General features: G+C 40.6%; 1 protein-coding gene across 1 annotated transcript in view; it reads left to right on the top strand.

The window, feature by feature from the left end:
* The window catches only part of LOC141800850 (eukaryotic translation initiation factor 3 subunit H), a 75,327-nt gene that overhangs the window by 5,309 nt on the left and 54,631 nt on the right, over positions 1 to 15,387 (top strand). Inside the window, exon 2 of the mRNA XM_074683675.1 lies at positions 8,413 to 8,569. Coding sequence (XP_074539776.1) covers positions 8,413 to 8,569 — 157 coding nt within the window. The remainder of the gene's footprint in view (positions 1 to 8,412; positions 8,570 to 15,387) is intronic.

Here is a 15,387-nt window from a genome sequence, read left to right as displayed (position 1 = left end):
GTCTGTTTCCAAGCTCGTATACAATCAATAATCCACGGATCAATAAAAGAATGTGACACGCTGTACAGTAAGTTTACTGCCAATAAACCCCTGTGCAGAGTCTCAGGGAAAACAAATCGGTGCTCATATAGTGTGATGCTGTTTTAAAGTCTTGATGTTTTATTGTATGGGACAGCTTGCATCAAATGGTTCTCCACCTTTTCTCCTCACTGAAACTATCACTGTGTGTACATGCAGTCAGTAACCTTTTCATATTAGGAATACCAGCAATAACTTGGTTGCGCAAGAGCTATGTAAACACCAATAACCCTTTTAAAAAATCAGAATATGCCCACATTCTACTTTTTAAAAACCTGAAAAACACCCCCAGGGTACTTTTTTTCTAACCCGAATATTCGGTCATGTTTACTCCTATTGGGACATGACCATCGAAAGGAACATTAATTTGTGTTCTGTGCATGTTCTGTTTGCAAGGAATCTTGCTCCTTTGAGTGCTGGATGTCCGCTGTGCTGCTGTTGTTGTCGTTGCTATGGATACAGCAAGACGAAGCAGAAATGACGTGCATTGCGTCATGACATTTGTCAAAATTAGGGCTGAACAATTTGGGAAAATTATCTAATTGCGATTTTTTGGGACCAATATTGCGATTGCGATTTAGCATGCAATTTTATTTATTTATTTATTTTATTTTATTTTTTATTTATTTATTTATTGCATTATTTATTAAAACAATTAATAAAACCATTCTATATCATTATATATAGGGATGGGTACCTTTCACATAAAAAACGATACTGTACCGATGCCCGGTAGCTGGCAATCGGTATTGGTACTCAAAGTTACCAATTTTCGATACGTTTTTGTGCTCATTTAGTAAAACAATATCAATTTGTTTAATGGTACATTTTTTTTTGTTTTTCAATTTGACATATATATTCTTTAATATATAACCTTATAATGCTGTTTTCATGTCCAGTATGGTAAATCGTCTACTCTTGCACTCCCTCATAGTCAAAAGATGCATTTAGGTACCTAAACATGGTACCTTTTGATTTTTAGTGACTCGGTACCCGGTACTTTTGACAGATTTTGTTCGGTACCTATAAAAGTACCTAATTCGGTACCCATCCCTAATTATATAGTATGAACGCTAGGCCTACATGTTGTGATGAAATGAAATAGACTGAAGGTTTGTGTACATGAAACTTTTTTTTAAATTTTATTTTTAATAAATTGCAGACTGCGATTTGAAAATTGCAATCTGTTACATTGAGATGTCGGTTTAAATTCGATTGATTGTTCAGCCCTAGTGTCGCCGTTTTGTTTGGGATACCATGTAAACAGGAAGAACTCTGTCTGCTCGCATGTAAACAGGTTATTCAGAACATTCCAGAAACCGGAATAATGACCTTAACCGTAATATTGACTGCATAGATGTAGCCTACATGTATATAATGTTTGTATTAGCTGTGGTGGTTGTTTGTGCCACAGCTGCTTAGAAATCCCACATTGTTGAATACAACAAGTTTTGAACAGAAATGTAAAAAAGCTCCATTTGAACAGTACACGGTCCAAAAACTGTGGATAAAATCCCTCAAAGCACACTCTGAGTTTGTAGTTTTGTCACGGCGTCTGATACAGGAACAGCCAGAGCAAGATAAATCTGCCTAATGGTCTGCTCATGTTGTGTTTTCATTGCTGTCGAAGTTCAGAATCCTTGTTTCTGTGGATTCACGCAGACCTGCCATTTACCCGCAGATCTTTTTTTTTTCCCCATTAAACAACGGTTAACTTCGCGGTGCAGTGGCTGTGACGGAGGGTGGACCACAGGGACACTCACAGCAGACAGGAAGAAGTGGGACTTCAGCAGCAAACCAACAAAACCAGTCTGTTTTTTATGTTTGTATTAAGCTTTTCACTTTAGCTGCAAAAATCAGCTCATTTGAATTTGTGTGTGTGTGTTTGTGTGTGTGGGGTTTGAGTTCCCTTTGCAGCCAGCATTAAGTGACCGCTCCATAGACTGCAGTTTTTCTGCATAGGCTTCATATTTTAAGAACGGAGGTTGCTTTTTGGCTCTAACCAATCCAATCATCTCTTGACTCGAAACAACTTGTTGAACACATCACATCCAAGCCTGTTCTCCCACTTAGTCTGATTGCATAAGCTGACCAGCCTTACTGTTATGAATCAGAACCTTTAGAGACTGGAGGATGTTTTTTGAAAAATGAGGCGTGCCAAAGCCCATAAACAGCCTTTTATATTCAATCAGCATCTCATTCCTTCTACCACTCAGATCTCTTTCTATTAAACCATAGATAGCAAACTGGGAATCTCTGGCACGTGGCACTAGAATCTCTCCTGATGAGTTGAGTTCTGTCACGTAGCCAGAGGTCATGAAAATTTATTAAACTGAAATCTAAAAACTTGTTTTAATCCTATTTCTGCATCTTTTGAGTTGGAGTAAACTTCGGTTTCTCCTCAAGCCTTTTATGCACCCTGTTTGATTAAAACAAGATGCACTGATGTTATCCACTTGCAATAAAACCTTTTCTTTACCTAAGAACAACACGTTTCCTTAAGTGTATGTATTTTCAGAATCGCAGCCTGTTTTACAAAGATCCTCTGAGGCAAACAAGTGAACGTTTGCAGACGCTGTTGTCTTCCACATCCGCAGCTTAACTCAGAAGTGTTTCTCTGTCGAGCTTGTCACAGTCGGTGTTGATTGTAGAGTTCATCTCCACATCAGCGGTGCAAAAGAAAACTCATTAAGGGATCGTCTCTCTTGCTGTACTTTCTCATAACTTGAGCTCCGTTGTGGCGGGAATGTGGGCCCTTTTGTGTGAGCGAGAGAGAAGATTTATGATGAGAATTAAAGGCAGCCAACGGGGGATTTGGACCGCAATTGATTTTGCACAATTCAATTTTAAGCTTGTTGATTTATAATACGCTGTCCACATATCAATCTTGGGCCTCTCCACATGAGGTGAGCTCACTGGGCTAGCTGCTGGTGAGCTAGATCAATAAAAGTCTATGAGGGAAAGAAGCAGGGAAAGATGGAACAGAAGAGAGAAACCTTGGCTGTGTAGGTGTGTGTGTGTGCACGTGTGTATGCATGCAGGTTTCACAAACTTGGGACTTTCACGGCTTTGCTTACAATACCTGATGGCATTTACTCAGCATCAGGAAGCCTGCAGAACAAATCCACTGAAACCTCCTTCCTTCCCTCCATCCCTCCATCCCTCTTCTTTGAAACCAGAGGCTGCTTCACATCCTGTCTTTAAAGCTTTTCTGTAGATTCAGGAGTTTTTCTTAAAGCCCTGCACCAATTTAGCTTTATTTATTTGACCTTCCTGGTGTTGTTTTTAGCCAATAGTCCATCTCCCACCTCGTCCTTCCCCAGACGGATGCTATTTAGTTGTGTGATGAACAGATTGCCAAGAGTTAGATAGCACAAAGCATTGTGTATCTGTGCTATCTGCTCTCACTGATGGAGGGAGACTAGAAAAGCTATTTGCCGGCAGAAAAAGGAGCCAAAGCTCAAAGGGGAACGGTAGGGGGGCAGGGGGCTCTGTAAAGCACCCAGGACTGCTGATTCTGGGGACTTTCTCTGTCACCCACTCCACCCCCTCTCTGCCTCTCTGTCATCGCTCCACCTGTCTGCTCACCTCTCCGCCCAGTTCTTTGATAGAATTCCTCTGAGCTTCACATTTCTCCCTCTCATATATTCATACTTGCACTTCCGGCCCCCCCGCTCCTCCACGTTCCCCGTCAAATTCTCACTCTCACATTTTCTCTCCCCCTCTCCATCAATTTCCCTCCCCCCTCTGACCTATTCCTCAGACCTCCCTCCCCTCGCAGTCAGACAAGCTGAGGCAGGCAGGCAGGGAATGAGATTTGTTTTTCTTCCCACTCCCTCCACCCCTCCCCACACCGTCTCTCCTCTCCCGCCCCTGGCCCTTTTACTTGTTGCATGACAGGTCCAGCACTCTATTGAAATAAATCATCACCCAGGACAGATGCGTGTGTGTGTATGCATGTGTGTGTGGGAGCTCGTGAGACAAGTAAGAGCTTCCTCATGGTGATGATGGGTGTTTTGTTTTGAGCATGGCCCCAGGACTACCACCCTGTTCTTTTGTCTGTGTGTGTATGTGTGTATTATTAATGCCTCCGGCTGTGACCTGCCCACTCGGTTATCAGCATGATTTATGCTCTCCCCGTACACACTGCTGTGCTTCCAGCCTCACATCCTCTTCCCGCTCATTCAGACGCTCTCTGCCTTGCTCTCCGCTCCGTGCCTTGGCTGCTTTCTGTATTCAGCTGGTCAGTGTGTCTCATGATGTGAAGGTGTGTGTGTGTGTGAGCCTGCTGTCCTTGGTGTCTGTGAAGCAGACTCTAAACCAGCTCCTCAATCATGTGGGAGCTTGTCCTATTGGCCCATTTTTATCTGGCATTAAAAATTAAACACACACGATGATGCATGGACACCCTGCTCAGATGAGGCACGGCCCGGTGGGATATCAGACTACAAGTCCAAATATACCCTCCCACAGTACGAGGGGAGCATTTTTATTCAGATTTCACTGTATCCAGGTTTTATTCTTTATGTTGGCCGCCTCCTCTCTCTCTGGTGTAAATTGCTAAGCCGTGCTGAATACTAACTACCGTTTTGTACGCACCAAAGATCAGTGCTGCACCGGTGTAGAAGCCTGCAGGTGGTGCTTACAACTTAACTTACCACTCAACCCCGCTGCTGATTGTCTGAGATTTGTCCCAGACTTTCCTCTTAACAAGTTTTTGGCAGTGCTTTATATAAGAGCTTCCAGAAGGAGAGGAGTGCGGAATGGTGCCTGAAGATTTATTATGCAATTTCAGTATCCATGTAAAGGCTGTTTTAGGGACGAGGTAGAGTTTCTGGAGGTTTTATGTGCTCTGTGTGCCCAGTAGAAGTGAAACCTGACCTCTTCTCACTTAATAAGCGGGAGCACATGAAGTAAATCAGTGCTGCAGCAGAATTTTGTAGATGTTTTAGATACAGATAAAGCATTTGTGACATTGGTAAGTACAGTGTGGGCTGTGCTCTTGGCAGCATGCTGACATTTGGTAAGTGGCCTTCTGTTGACCTTGGTGGGCTCCTGACCAGGGACCAGTGGGCCTAAGTCAGAAACCAAAAGCTTGCCAGCTGTGCTGAGATGCCACTAGCGTTAGACTGATGCATCAGTGGGACATTTTGAACTTTCAAGTTCCAGTATCCCATGTGCTTTGTTGCATAAAACCTGAACATGTTTGCCAGGACGTCTCGCTCCCTCTTGCATTGATTACAAATAGTTGTCCAAACTCCTGTTAGGAATTCCTGGCCAGTCGAACACAAAGGCAAATTAAAAAGGGAAGCCTCTGTGTAAGCTGCAACAGCAAACCAAATCACCAGCAACAAATCGGACTCTTTCTGAAAAACATGCTTGATGCTTGTAACTGCTGCTGCTACATGTCAGTACAAGTAAGACAGAGAACGCAGATCGGTATATTACCTCCGCCGAGAAGGTTATGTTTTTGGGAGAGTTTGGCTGTCTGTCTGTCTGTCTGTCTGTCTGTCTGTCTGCGAACAACATAACTCAAAAACTAACGAACGGATCTTGATTCAATTTTCGGGAAATGTTCAAAATGGGATAAGGAAGAAGTGATCACATTTTGGTGGCGATCCAGATCATCGTCTGGATCCAGGATTTTCTGTCATTGTGAGATAGTGCTGGTTTCACCAAATGTGTATATAACTCTATGATAAATGGTTGGATTGCTTTGCAAAACAATACAAGACAAAGTCACCATAATTTCTGACAGAAGTTAAAGTACGATCCAGATCCTGGCAATATTCTGGATACCAAGATCTAGAAAATGAAATATGCACTGGGTCATCATAATTTCCGTCTGTCAAGTAACAAATTATTGTACAAACCTGCAACTAACACCAAATTGTAGCAGACAGTCTGCTGAAAGGGAGTATAACATTAAAGTATAGAGCCCAGACCTCAGCAGAGGTCTGGGCTAGGGCTGAACGATTTTGGAAAATAATCTAATTGCGATTTATTTGGACCAATATTGCGATTGCGATTGAGCCAGCAATTTTTTATTTTAATTTTTTTATTATTATTATTTATTTTTATTTTATTTTATTGTATTTTATTTTATTTATTTATTTTATTTATTTATTTATTTATTTATTTTTTGGGGGGGGGGATCTTTTGCATTATTTACTGAATCAAATCAAGTTTATTTATAAAGCACTTTTCATACATTTAAAAAAAATGCAGCACAAAGTTCTAAAAACAATTAATAAATCATTCTATACCATTGTATAGTATGAAGGCTAGGCCTACATGTTATGATGACATGAAATAGAGTGAAGCATAAATTGATACGAATAATATATCCTCATTTAACTATTACGATCACAGAAGAATATTGACAGATTGATTTAACTTCAAGCCTTGTAGACGTGTAATATTTTTGCCGGAAAAAACAGCATTTTGACTTTTGCTTGTTTAAAGGAAGAAGGAGCACAAGTTACCTCGTCCCATCCAGGTCTGTGTACATGAAACTTTTTTTGAATTTTATTTTTTTAAATTGCAGACTCTGCGATTTGAAAATTGCACTGTTACATTGCGATATTGGTTTACATTCGATTAATTGTTCAGCCCTAGTCTGGGCTCTCTGAGTGCTTTTCTAGTTTTCAGTGGCATAGTGTCACTTTACTGACAGGTGGTGCAAAAATCTCCCAAGAGCTTTAAAAAAACATTCCAAGCGCTTTATTTATTGACTAAATTATGTTGTCAGAAGAATTTGATGCTGGTAGATGCCTTTGTCTCTATAAAACTTGCTCCAACATTCAATATTTTTTAAAACTATTTTGTTAAATATTTTTTCCCCTTAACTAGAGGACAGCTGAAGAGAAACAGGAAGTGTGAGTAGAGAGTGGGGGATGACACGCAACAAAAGGTTATGACTGAGGGTCAAACCTGTGTCCGTTTTAACAAGGACTATAGCCTCAGTACATGGGACGCACTCAAACCTCAAGGCCAACCAGCACGTCAACACTGAACATTTTAAGCTGTTTTCATTTAATGTCCGGAGGGATTATTTGCAAGCTTTCACAATAAAATCTTGTTTGGTATCAAAACAGAAATAAACCAAGGGATAAAAACAAAAATACACAAATAAGGCATCACAAATAGCCCTTTAGAGGCATGTATTATTTAAAGTTTGACCATAAACTAGGCAACTTAAAACCTTTTACAATGTATCCTGGACCACATACTCTGATCACATCTTTTGGGCATCTGTGTACCAGTGAATTATTTTGTGAATTTTGTGCACCAGAGAGGACAATAAGCAATATGAAGTTCTTGAAGGGCCAAGAGGTGTATTAAAAGAAAAGATGTGGAGATGGAGTTGGTTTATAGGTGTTTAGAGTGGAGGTGGTAAATCGGCATGGGGTGGTGAGCCAAAGTAAGCACCTCTAACTGCTGAACACAGTCAATAGACAAGTGCTCATCTCTGTTAAAAAATACTATAATGATTTGTTTCCAGTGTGGTTCAGCAATATTTATGTAACCCCTGCACATCCAGCTCTTCTTTAACTCCATCACATCAGAGCACCATGGATATTCTGTGAGTTGGGTATGAAGGACCACACACTGAGACTCTGCTCTTTTCATGTTTGCGAAGTTTTACTCTTGGCTCTTAATGTTTAGTTCTTTGAGTTCTCCATGTTGTGGTTATATTTACCAGAGACTCACAGTTAAGTTCCTTACAGGGGATACAAATGTTTCCTTATCCGGTGCTTCACATTTCAAAGCATCCCAAGTTTGTTTTTTTTCTTTATTTTAAGTTGAAAGTCAACTTGTCGAACTTAAAGTCTTCTTCACTACATTAGAATCAGGTTTGGAGACACACTTGGTAAATTATCATTATTTCTGTTTACATTTGTTTCCCATTGGTATTAATTAAATGGGCTTATGTATTAGTTCTTTGATTCAACATCATGTGCAAAAAAACTTAGGAGGAAAATCTGTAGCAAGAGGCATGAAAACCTGAGGGGTTTGTGAAAAAACATAAACATCTCAAGCAAACTAACCCTAATGCAAGCTAATGAGTACAAATCTACATGACAAGCAGAGATGCAATTGAATTGAATTGAATAATGTGAATCAAGAGAGGGTAAAATACAATAACAAGAAGAGCTGTAGCAGCTACAGAACGAACAAACAATTGGCAGGATAAATAAATTAGCCTCGGTTCAGGAAATAAAATCATTTCCAGAAAGTGTTATTGAAAGGAAGGTGAAGTCTTTTTCCCCGCTCTCGTCATCGAGTCTGTCGCAGCACTTCAGTGAAAGAGCGCTCTCCTCTTTTTCACAGGTGGTGCTGAAGATTATCAAGCACTACCAGGAAGAAGGCCAGGGCAGTGAGGTGGTTCAGGGTGTCCTGCTGGGTCTGGTAGTGGACGACCGGCTGGAGATTACCAACTGCTTCCCCTTCCCCCAGCACACGGAGGATGATGCAGACTTTGATGAAGGTAAGCAGAGCGGTGTTCTCTTCCTCTGTTAAAACTATCAGTCCTATCATGCAAATGGATTAATACACTCACCCCATGCACATGGGTCTTAAAAAGATGCTGAAATTCACACTTTTCAGTAGGGATGCACAATATTATCGGCACAATATCGGTATCGGCTGATAAAAGCTTAAAAACACGTTTATCGTATCGGTAGATGTGAAAATTTCTGCCGATAGGCACAGGCAATAAGGTGCTATTCAGTTAGGATTATTATTATTTTCCATCTGAAAAATAAGCTCCTTAAATAAAATGTAGCACTTCAAATATTTGCACTGCAGAGCTCTGTGTCTGTCACCAGGTTGTTACAGTAGCTCTAAAATAATCAAATGCAACTTGGTTATGTTTAGAAATGCATAGTACATTTAAAGTTCATGTGATCTAAAGAAATTATTTTTCTGTATTTCAATACTGAATGGGTTGAGTTTGAAAAAATAATACATTTCTTATTTATGGTAAAATCAAATGTTTTTTGTCTTGTTTTACGTGTGTTTCTTAAACAAATAAGACTGTTACAATAAGAGTAACATATAAATTCCAGTACAGGATAGACTTAGCTTTCTAAACAGTGAAAAAAAAAAAACAAACTTGTGATTATCGGTGTCAGCCAAAAAGGGTTTCGATATATCAGCATATTGGATATCGACAAAAATCCAATATCGTGCATCCCTAGTTTTCAGGTAAAAAACATCCGTTTAACTTCTAAGAACAGCATTCAGCGATGCTGTGAAAATGACTAAAACTTGGAAGAAGACATTTGGTTGATTCAGTGAAATTAAGCCTTTTATCCTTGCTTTTTCAACTTGAAAACTTCATCATTGCTGTCTTTTTTTGTCTTTTTTGTTTTGTTTTTTTGTTTCTCAAACTCTGACGAAGGCTCAATAGAGTTGCAAAGTTGGATAATTGATTTTTTTAAAAGCACTGAGCACCTGCCCAACAAATCACACTAATATTATAAAGTGTTAACAGTTGTTGGAAAACGGACTATTGTTTTGTTTTGACTAAGCTTTTGTAGTTCATTGTTTAATCAAATAGTATTTTGCCCTTGTCAGGTGAGCTAAAAAAGAGCTGAACAATGCCACAAACAAATTCAGTAAAAAAAGCAATTAAAGTTTCAATGGAAGCAACTGGTCCTTGACTCAAGGTGAGACTTCAAACAAATGGTGTCGAGGAAGAAAATGGTTATATTCAACCCACTGAAATTACAGGTTTGAGCAGGATCAATCTGATGCCTTTTGTGTTGAATGATTGAGTGTGCTTTTGATAGAGATGCTGGCAAATAAGACCCCAAAGAGAACAGACAGAAAAGACTATCAAGGCTTGAAGCCTCAGTTCAGTCATTTCATCTGCTGTTGAAATGTGTGTGTGTGCAATGTGCAGTGTTCAGGACAACTTTGACTTTAAACTAAGCTAACTAGCTGCCCAGTGTGTAACGCTGTTGGTAGCAGGGTTGGTGTGTGAGGGCAGTGGTGCAGTGATGGAAAGGCTCCCGTGTTTGTGTTACAGGTGGGTGGTAGGAATGTGCGCAGGATTTGATTTAGCTTTAATCACCACATGTGTGTTTTCCTCTTTCACCCCCTCACGTGGCTTTTATAACAAAGGGTGCTGTGTCCCCTGACCTAAACCTGTGAGACATCAAGCCTTGTTGGCTTCTCCTTGTTAGCGCTTCCCTCCGTCTGCAAGCCAGGCATAGAGATGGGAAGGTGAGCAGATGCGGGAAACAGAGGAATGGGAGAAAATCCTGCTCTAACAGGCCTCTTCTGCTAACAAGCAACTGTCAGAAATTCTCCCAGACACACAAGCACCGATGGTGGCTAAAGGTCGTTAGTGTCAGCTCACCCTGTGCAGCTCTGCTGCTGAGTGTTGAATCTTGTTGTGTTTGACTTTTGATGCGCAAAATTCTCCATCTGTCACTCCTTTTAAGTTAACAAGGTCTTCAGTGAGAAGAGCATTGCACTGAAATCATTGAAAATGTACAGCGCTTCAACAGACCTTTGGATCCAGCAGCTAAGTGTCATAGAGTGTGCGTGAACTGTCACCACAGAACCAGAGTCAACATGATAATTTTCTGGGAGTCAGCCATGTTGTTTGTGTCGCATGTTGTCGAAACGATTTCAAGTTGTGAACAGTGCAAAGTACATGTCTCTGCAGTCTCCAGAATGCAGCTGTCTTCGTTTGCAGGAATGACTGCATTCTCCACTCAGGATCTTATTTACAAAACCACAACCGTGGAAAATATAAGTGAGCACAAAATAGTCCCACTGCAACATGCAAAATGGATTTTATGTCTGTACATTCGTTTAATTTGTTCTCTTCTACTTCAGCCAGAATTGTCTTCCCACGCTCACAGCTGACCAGCCAGACCACCCTCACTCTCTCCTCTCTATCTCTTTCTCTTCCTCCCTCTTCTCTCCGCTTGCTCTCGTACTGCTGTCAGTGTTTCACTAGGGCTGATGTTGGGCCAGTAGCCAGTACAACTGTTTCCACTTAATGTATAAGTTTGGGCTTCAAAGCAGTCACATCTCTTTTGACACTCTCTGAACTTCATCTTTAAGTTATTGAATACAAAGAGCTGGACTGTGCTGTGAAAGCAATGTTTTCCCCTACCATTATTTGGGGGGGCGGCCTGTCCCCCAAACAGAGGCACCTGTCCTCTCTGAAAGTCAAATTAATTTAATTTTCTATACAGCACCAGATCACAGCAGAAGCAATTTAGAGTTCCCGTTCTCATAAATCAGGTCAATACCTTTTTTTTAAAAAATCTAACAGACTAAATAGTCTTATCTTTCTTATCTAATTTTCATGACGGGATGTGGTTTGTACATCGTTGGGTTCACATTTCACCTTGCGGAACTTCACCCTGTGTTAAAGAGCACGTGATCTTAAGTGCACTGTGAAGTTCTGCTTCAACGTGTTCACAGACACACAAACACATGCGCACATTTACACACACAGACAAGCTCATTCCATATAGCCGACAGAGAGCTCGGGAAACCACCACAAGAAACATCTCCCAATGCTTTCTCCATGAAGACGCAGCACTTACTCTTCTACACTCGTGCACCCACCCCGCACTCCCCTCCCTAACGTCACCGCCCCCCCCCCCCCCTCAAGGCTGTAACCGTAGGGAAAACACGGGACATAAATGACACATAGTTGTGAGTCTGCATCTCTTGATGGTGGAGTTATGTCAGGAAAAACAATTGGTTGATTGACTATGAGTTTCCATCAAACAGCTTGAAGTGCTAATCTATTCTGCATGTTTACATGTTTGCAGTAGAAATGAGGAGCAAGGGAGACACTTTTCATGGATATATTGGTATTTCCAGAAGCTGATGGCACCAAGCCCAAGCTTTATGTGCTTTATTTTATTCACGCAAAGCACTTTGTTTGAATGTCCTGGTCCCCACTGCACTTTTTAACTGATCAGGGATTTGAGTCAGTCATCTTACTCAGGTCATTTACATCAGCTGTCATAACCTGAGCACAGTGCGCAGCAGAACACAACAACGTGCAAGCAACTAAGCATCAGTGTCACAGAGTGTTCAAGGTTGAGGTAACTTATGAGAACATTTGGAATGGGATGTCAATGTGATGCTTTAAACAAGCACAGCCAGCCAATTTACAACAACAGCAATTACTGCACGGTAGCCTGCTTTAACTCTCCAGGGACACATAGTTCAAAAGGTTACATCAGCAACTTTATGGATAAAATTTCAAGGCTGATTGGGACATCCTGGCACTTTTTGATGTGAGTTTTAAAAAATGCTCTATAAATAAAGATTTTGCCTGTGCCATGAGAAAATTCAACTACAAACACTGTTCAGTCTATTACTGCCAGCTGGCTCCCATAAAAATTCAAGTAGGCATTCCATTAAATAAGAAATCAGTATACATCCCCAGGTGCAGCATGAGTCATCAACACTTTTTCAGAAAATGACACACACTGAAAAAACACCAGAGGAAAACCTGCAAAATAACTTTTTGAGGCCAGACGTTGGTGTTTTAGAGCAATGCGAAACATACATGTTTACAACACCTGATGTTTGATAGAAACTTAAAACTTTTACGTACAAAAAGCTACACGTAAACATGAAGAATACCTGATGCTGTATCAGCACTGACAAACTCACTCCCTGTGTAAGTAAAGCTCCAAACAGTCACTGACAATGACTCACTTTACAGTAACCCTTGTGCAGACTGGCAGCACCAGGGTTAGTATCATCTGCCTAAATTCACTGTTCACAACAAGGCTAGACGGGCAATGTTCCTGCAAATGGAAAAGCTTTCAATAATGGCCTCAAACTGCAAGGAGTTAGAGTAGGGACCAGTGTACTGTGAAAAGGAGGAGCAGTGCAGAAGTTCACTGCTTCTTAAAGTAAATCTTTCAATCAGCACTTCAGCATTTTGCACCTTGCTTTCTTCTTTCCTCCCTTTGAGTCAACAGCCATAAATAGGTATATGATTTGGAAGATGGCAGAGAGGGGAGGGCCATCAAATGCCCCCAAAATGAATTTCTCGCTAAATTTGGTTGAACCTGTATTTTTCTATCTATGGTGCCCTGTCTCTGAATTCTGTATTGACTTTCTGTTACGCATCAGCTAATCGTTACATCCCTAGATAAAGCCAGAGATTTAGGGCGAGAAAGACTCAGCAGAGCAGCACACACACTCACACCAACTGCAATCACACACACTAGACACGTTTGGCTGCCAGGTTTGCAGGTGTGAACACCCGCTCTGCTCTCTGTGTTTGTGTGTTCGCCTGAGCAGGGGTTGTATGTGTGTGTGTCAGTGTTTGTATACCTGTATCATCTTACACTGACTCATTCTCTGCTAGAGGCCTCTCAGAGCAAAATTACTCCCCTCCTTCAATCTCTCTCTAAAGAAAGATGGACAGGATTGGTGGATTCGTGACTGTGTTGTTTTTTGTTTGTGTGTGTGTGTGTGTGTCTCAGAGAAAGTACCTCTGTGTGTCTCTGCTATGCTTCCTTTTTATCAACAGGTGCCACTGTGGAGCTGCACTTGCAGGACAGTTGACGGCAGCAAGTGTGACCAGTATGAGTGAGAAAAAGATATAGAAAGAGAGTAATGGAGCACACGCGGCAGAGTCAGCCTCTGATAAAACCTTGGCTGGACCCCAATCCTCCTATTTCCTATGTCCTTGCATACTGTGTCCTTGTATCATTTTCAGAATGTATGGGGTAAGGTGTGTTGATGTGCAGGCTGTTATTCTTGAGGCTTTTTGTGGTCTCAGAGAACACAAGTTGCATGTTAATTTGCAGGGGTTCATCTCTTTTGTTGTGGTTGTAGCAATAAAACTAAGGACGGGTGTTCTGGCACACACAGGTAGTTAACATAGGCAACATATGGGACAGGGCTCAAGACTGCGACCAAAATGGTCACATATGCATTTTTTTTAGCATGTGGGAATAAAAATTTTACCAGGTTGGGTTTGTGCGCATGTTTTGATGATTCCTTTATCACAGTAATGTATAGGCCATTGTGGATGAAAGTCGCCCTCTTTTCCACTGGCTTACCAGGCTCCCCCACCTGCACTCTCTCCTGTTCTAAAAAAGGCAGGGCTGTTGGGTACAGGCGCATAATGAAGCGTCACGCACCCAAGACATAACTTAACAGCGACAAATGTTTCTCTATTTGTAGTGCTAGTAACAGTCAGCCTCCTCACTTAAAGATTTACGCAGCGCTAAACTCTCCTTATTGAAGAGGATGATATATTGGAGTATGTTGGAGCTAGATAGAGAAATCGGGGCTAACCACAGGAGGAATTAACGTTTTAACCAGTGCAAGAGTATAACTCGTGACATATCATGTTTATACGTTATATTATTATATTAGGTCTCATACAGTGTCTTTGGATCAAATCAACTATGGGAGAGGGGTAGATGTTTTTTGAGCTTTCAATATGATGGTCAAGTACAGGGCTTGATTTGACTTAAAAAATATTAGAGATTACAGGACCATACTTTAAATAGGGTGATCATTTTTTGCCTTTATTTAAAAAACAATTTGTGGTCTCCTTTTAAAGTTATATAAAATAAATAACCTATTGTCAGCGAGTGCTTGTTGCTGACAAACTTGATATTTAAAGTAAAGTATTATGCAATTATCATAACTCAGTAACTGTAAACCCCCCCCCCCCAAAAAAAAAAATAAATAAAAAAATAAAAAAATAAAAATAAAAATAAAAAAATAAATAATCAAATAAATAAATAAATGAATAAATAAATAAAAAAGAACAAAGAATAAAAAAAATGTAAAAAAGGGTGCGACCAAATCATTAGAGCGACAAGTGGGTCGCACCAGTGCTACCAGTGAAAAAGTTAGTGTAGAGCCCTGTGGGAAATTTACATCAAGCTGGTATTGTAGTATTTGACTGTATCCATCAATTCTCTTGAAATACAAACAAAAAAACAGCCTCTACTGGGATTTTACTGATTTTAGAGGGGTGCCATGAAGTTTCCCTGAAGGAATAGTTTCTTAAGGGAAAATTACAGTAAAATGAAACTTAAATCTTTTATGAGGATGTCAAAAGCTATGTTTTCAGTATTTTAGTTTCATGTGTAAACACAAGAACTCCACTGCTAATCCCACTGAGAGGTGACACCCACATAAGCAGCTTGAGCTCATTGTTTCAGCGTATTGGTCCATATTGTTGACTCCCGTTGGCTGCTCCCAACCTCTTCACCCTGTCAACACACGGAGTACTTTTATTGAAAATGTCACTGCACCCTCAAATTTTTGACAGCGCGTGGGCGA

Source organism: Halichoeres trimaculatus, unplaced genomic scaffold (assembly GCF_033239565.1).
Source record: "Halichoeres trimaculatus isolate MK-OKI-2021-1 unplaced genomic scaffold, fHalTri1.1 fHalTri1_scaffold_12, whole genome shotgun sequence".
In the NCBI taxonomy this organism is placed as follows: Eukaryota; Metazoa; Chordata; class Actinopteri; order Labriformes; family Labridae; genus Halichoeres; species Halichoeres trimaculatus.
The sequence above is the reverse complement of the archived record's forward strand: the minus strand, read 5'-3'. Positions and strand labels throughout refer to the sequence as shown.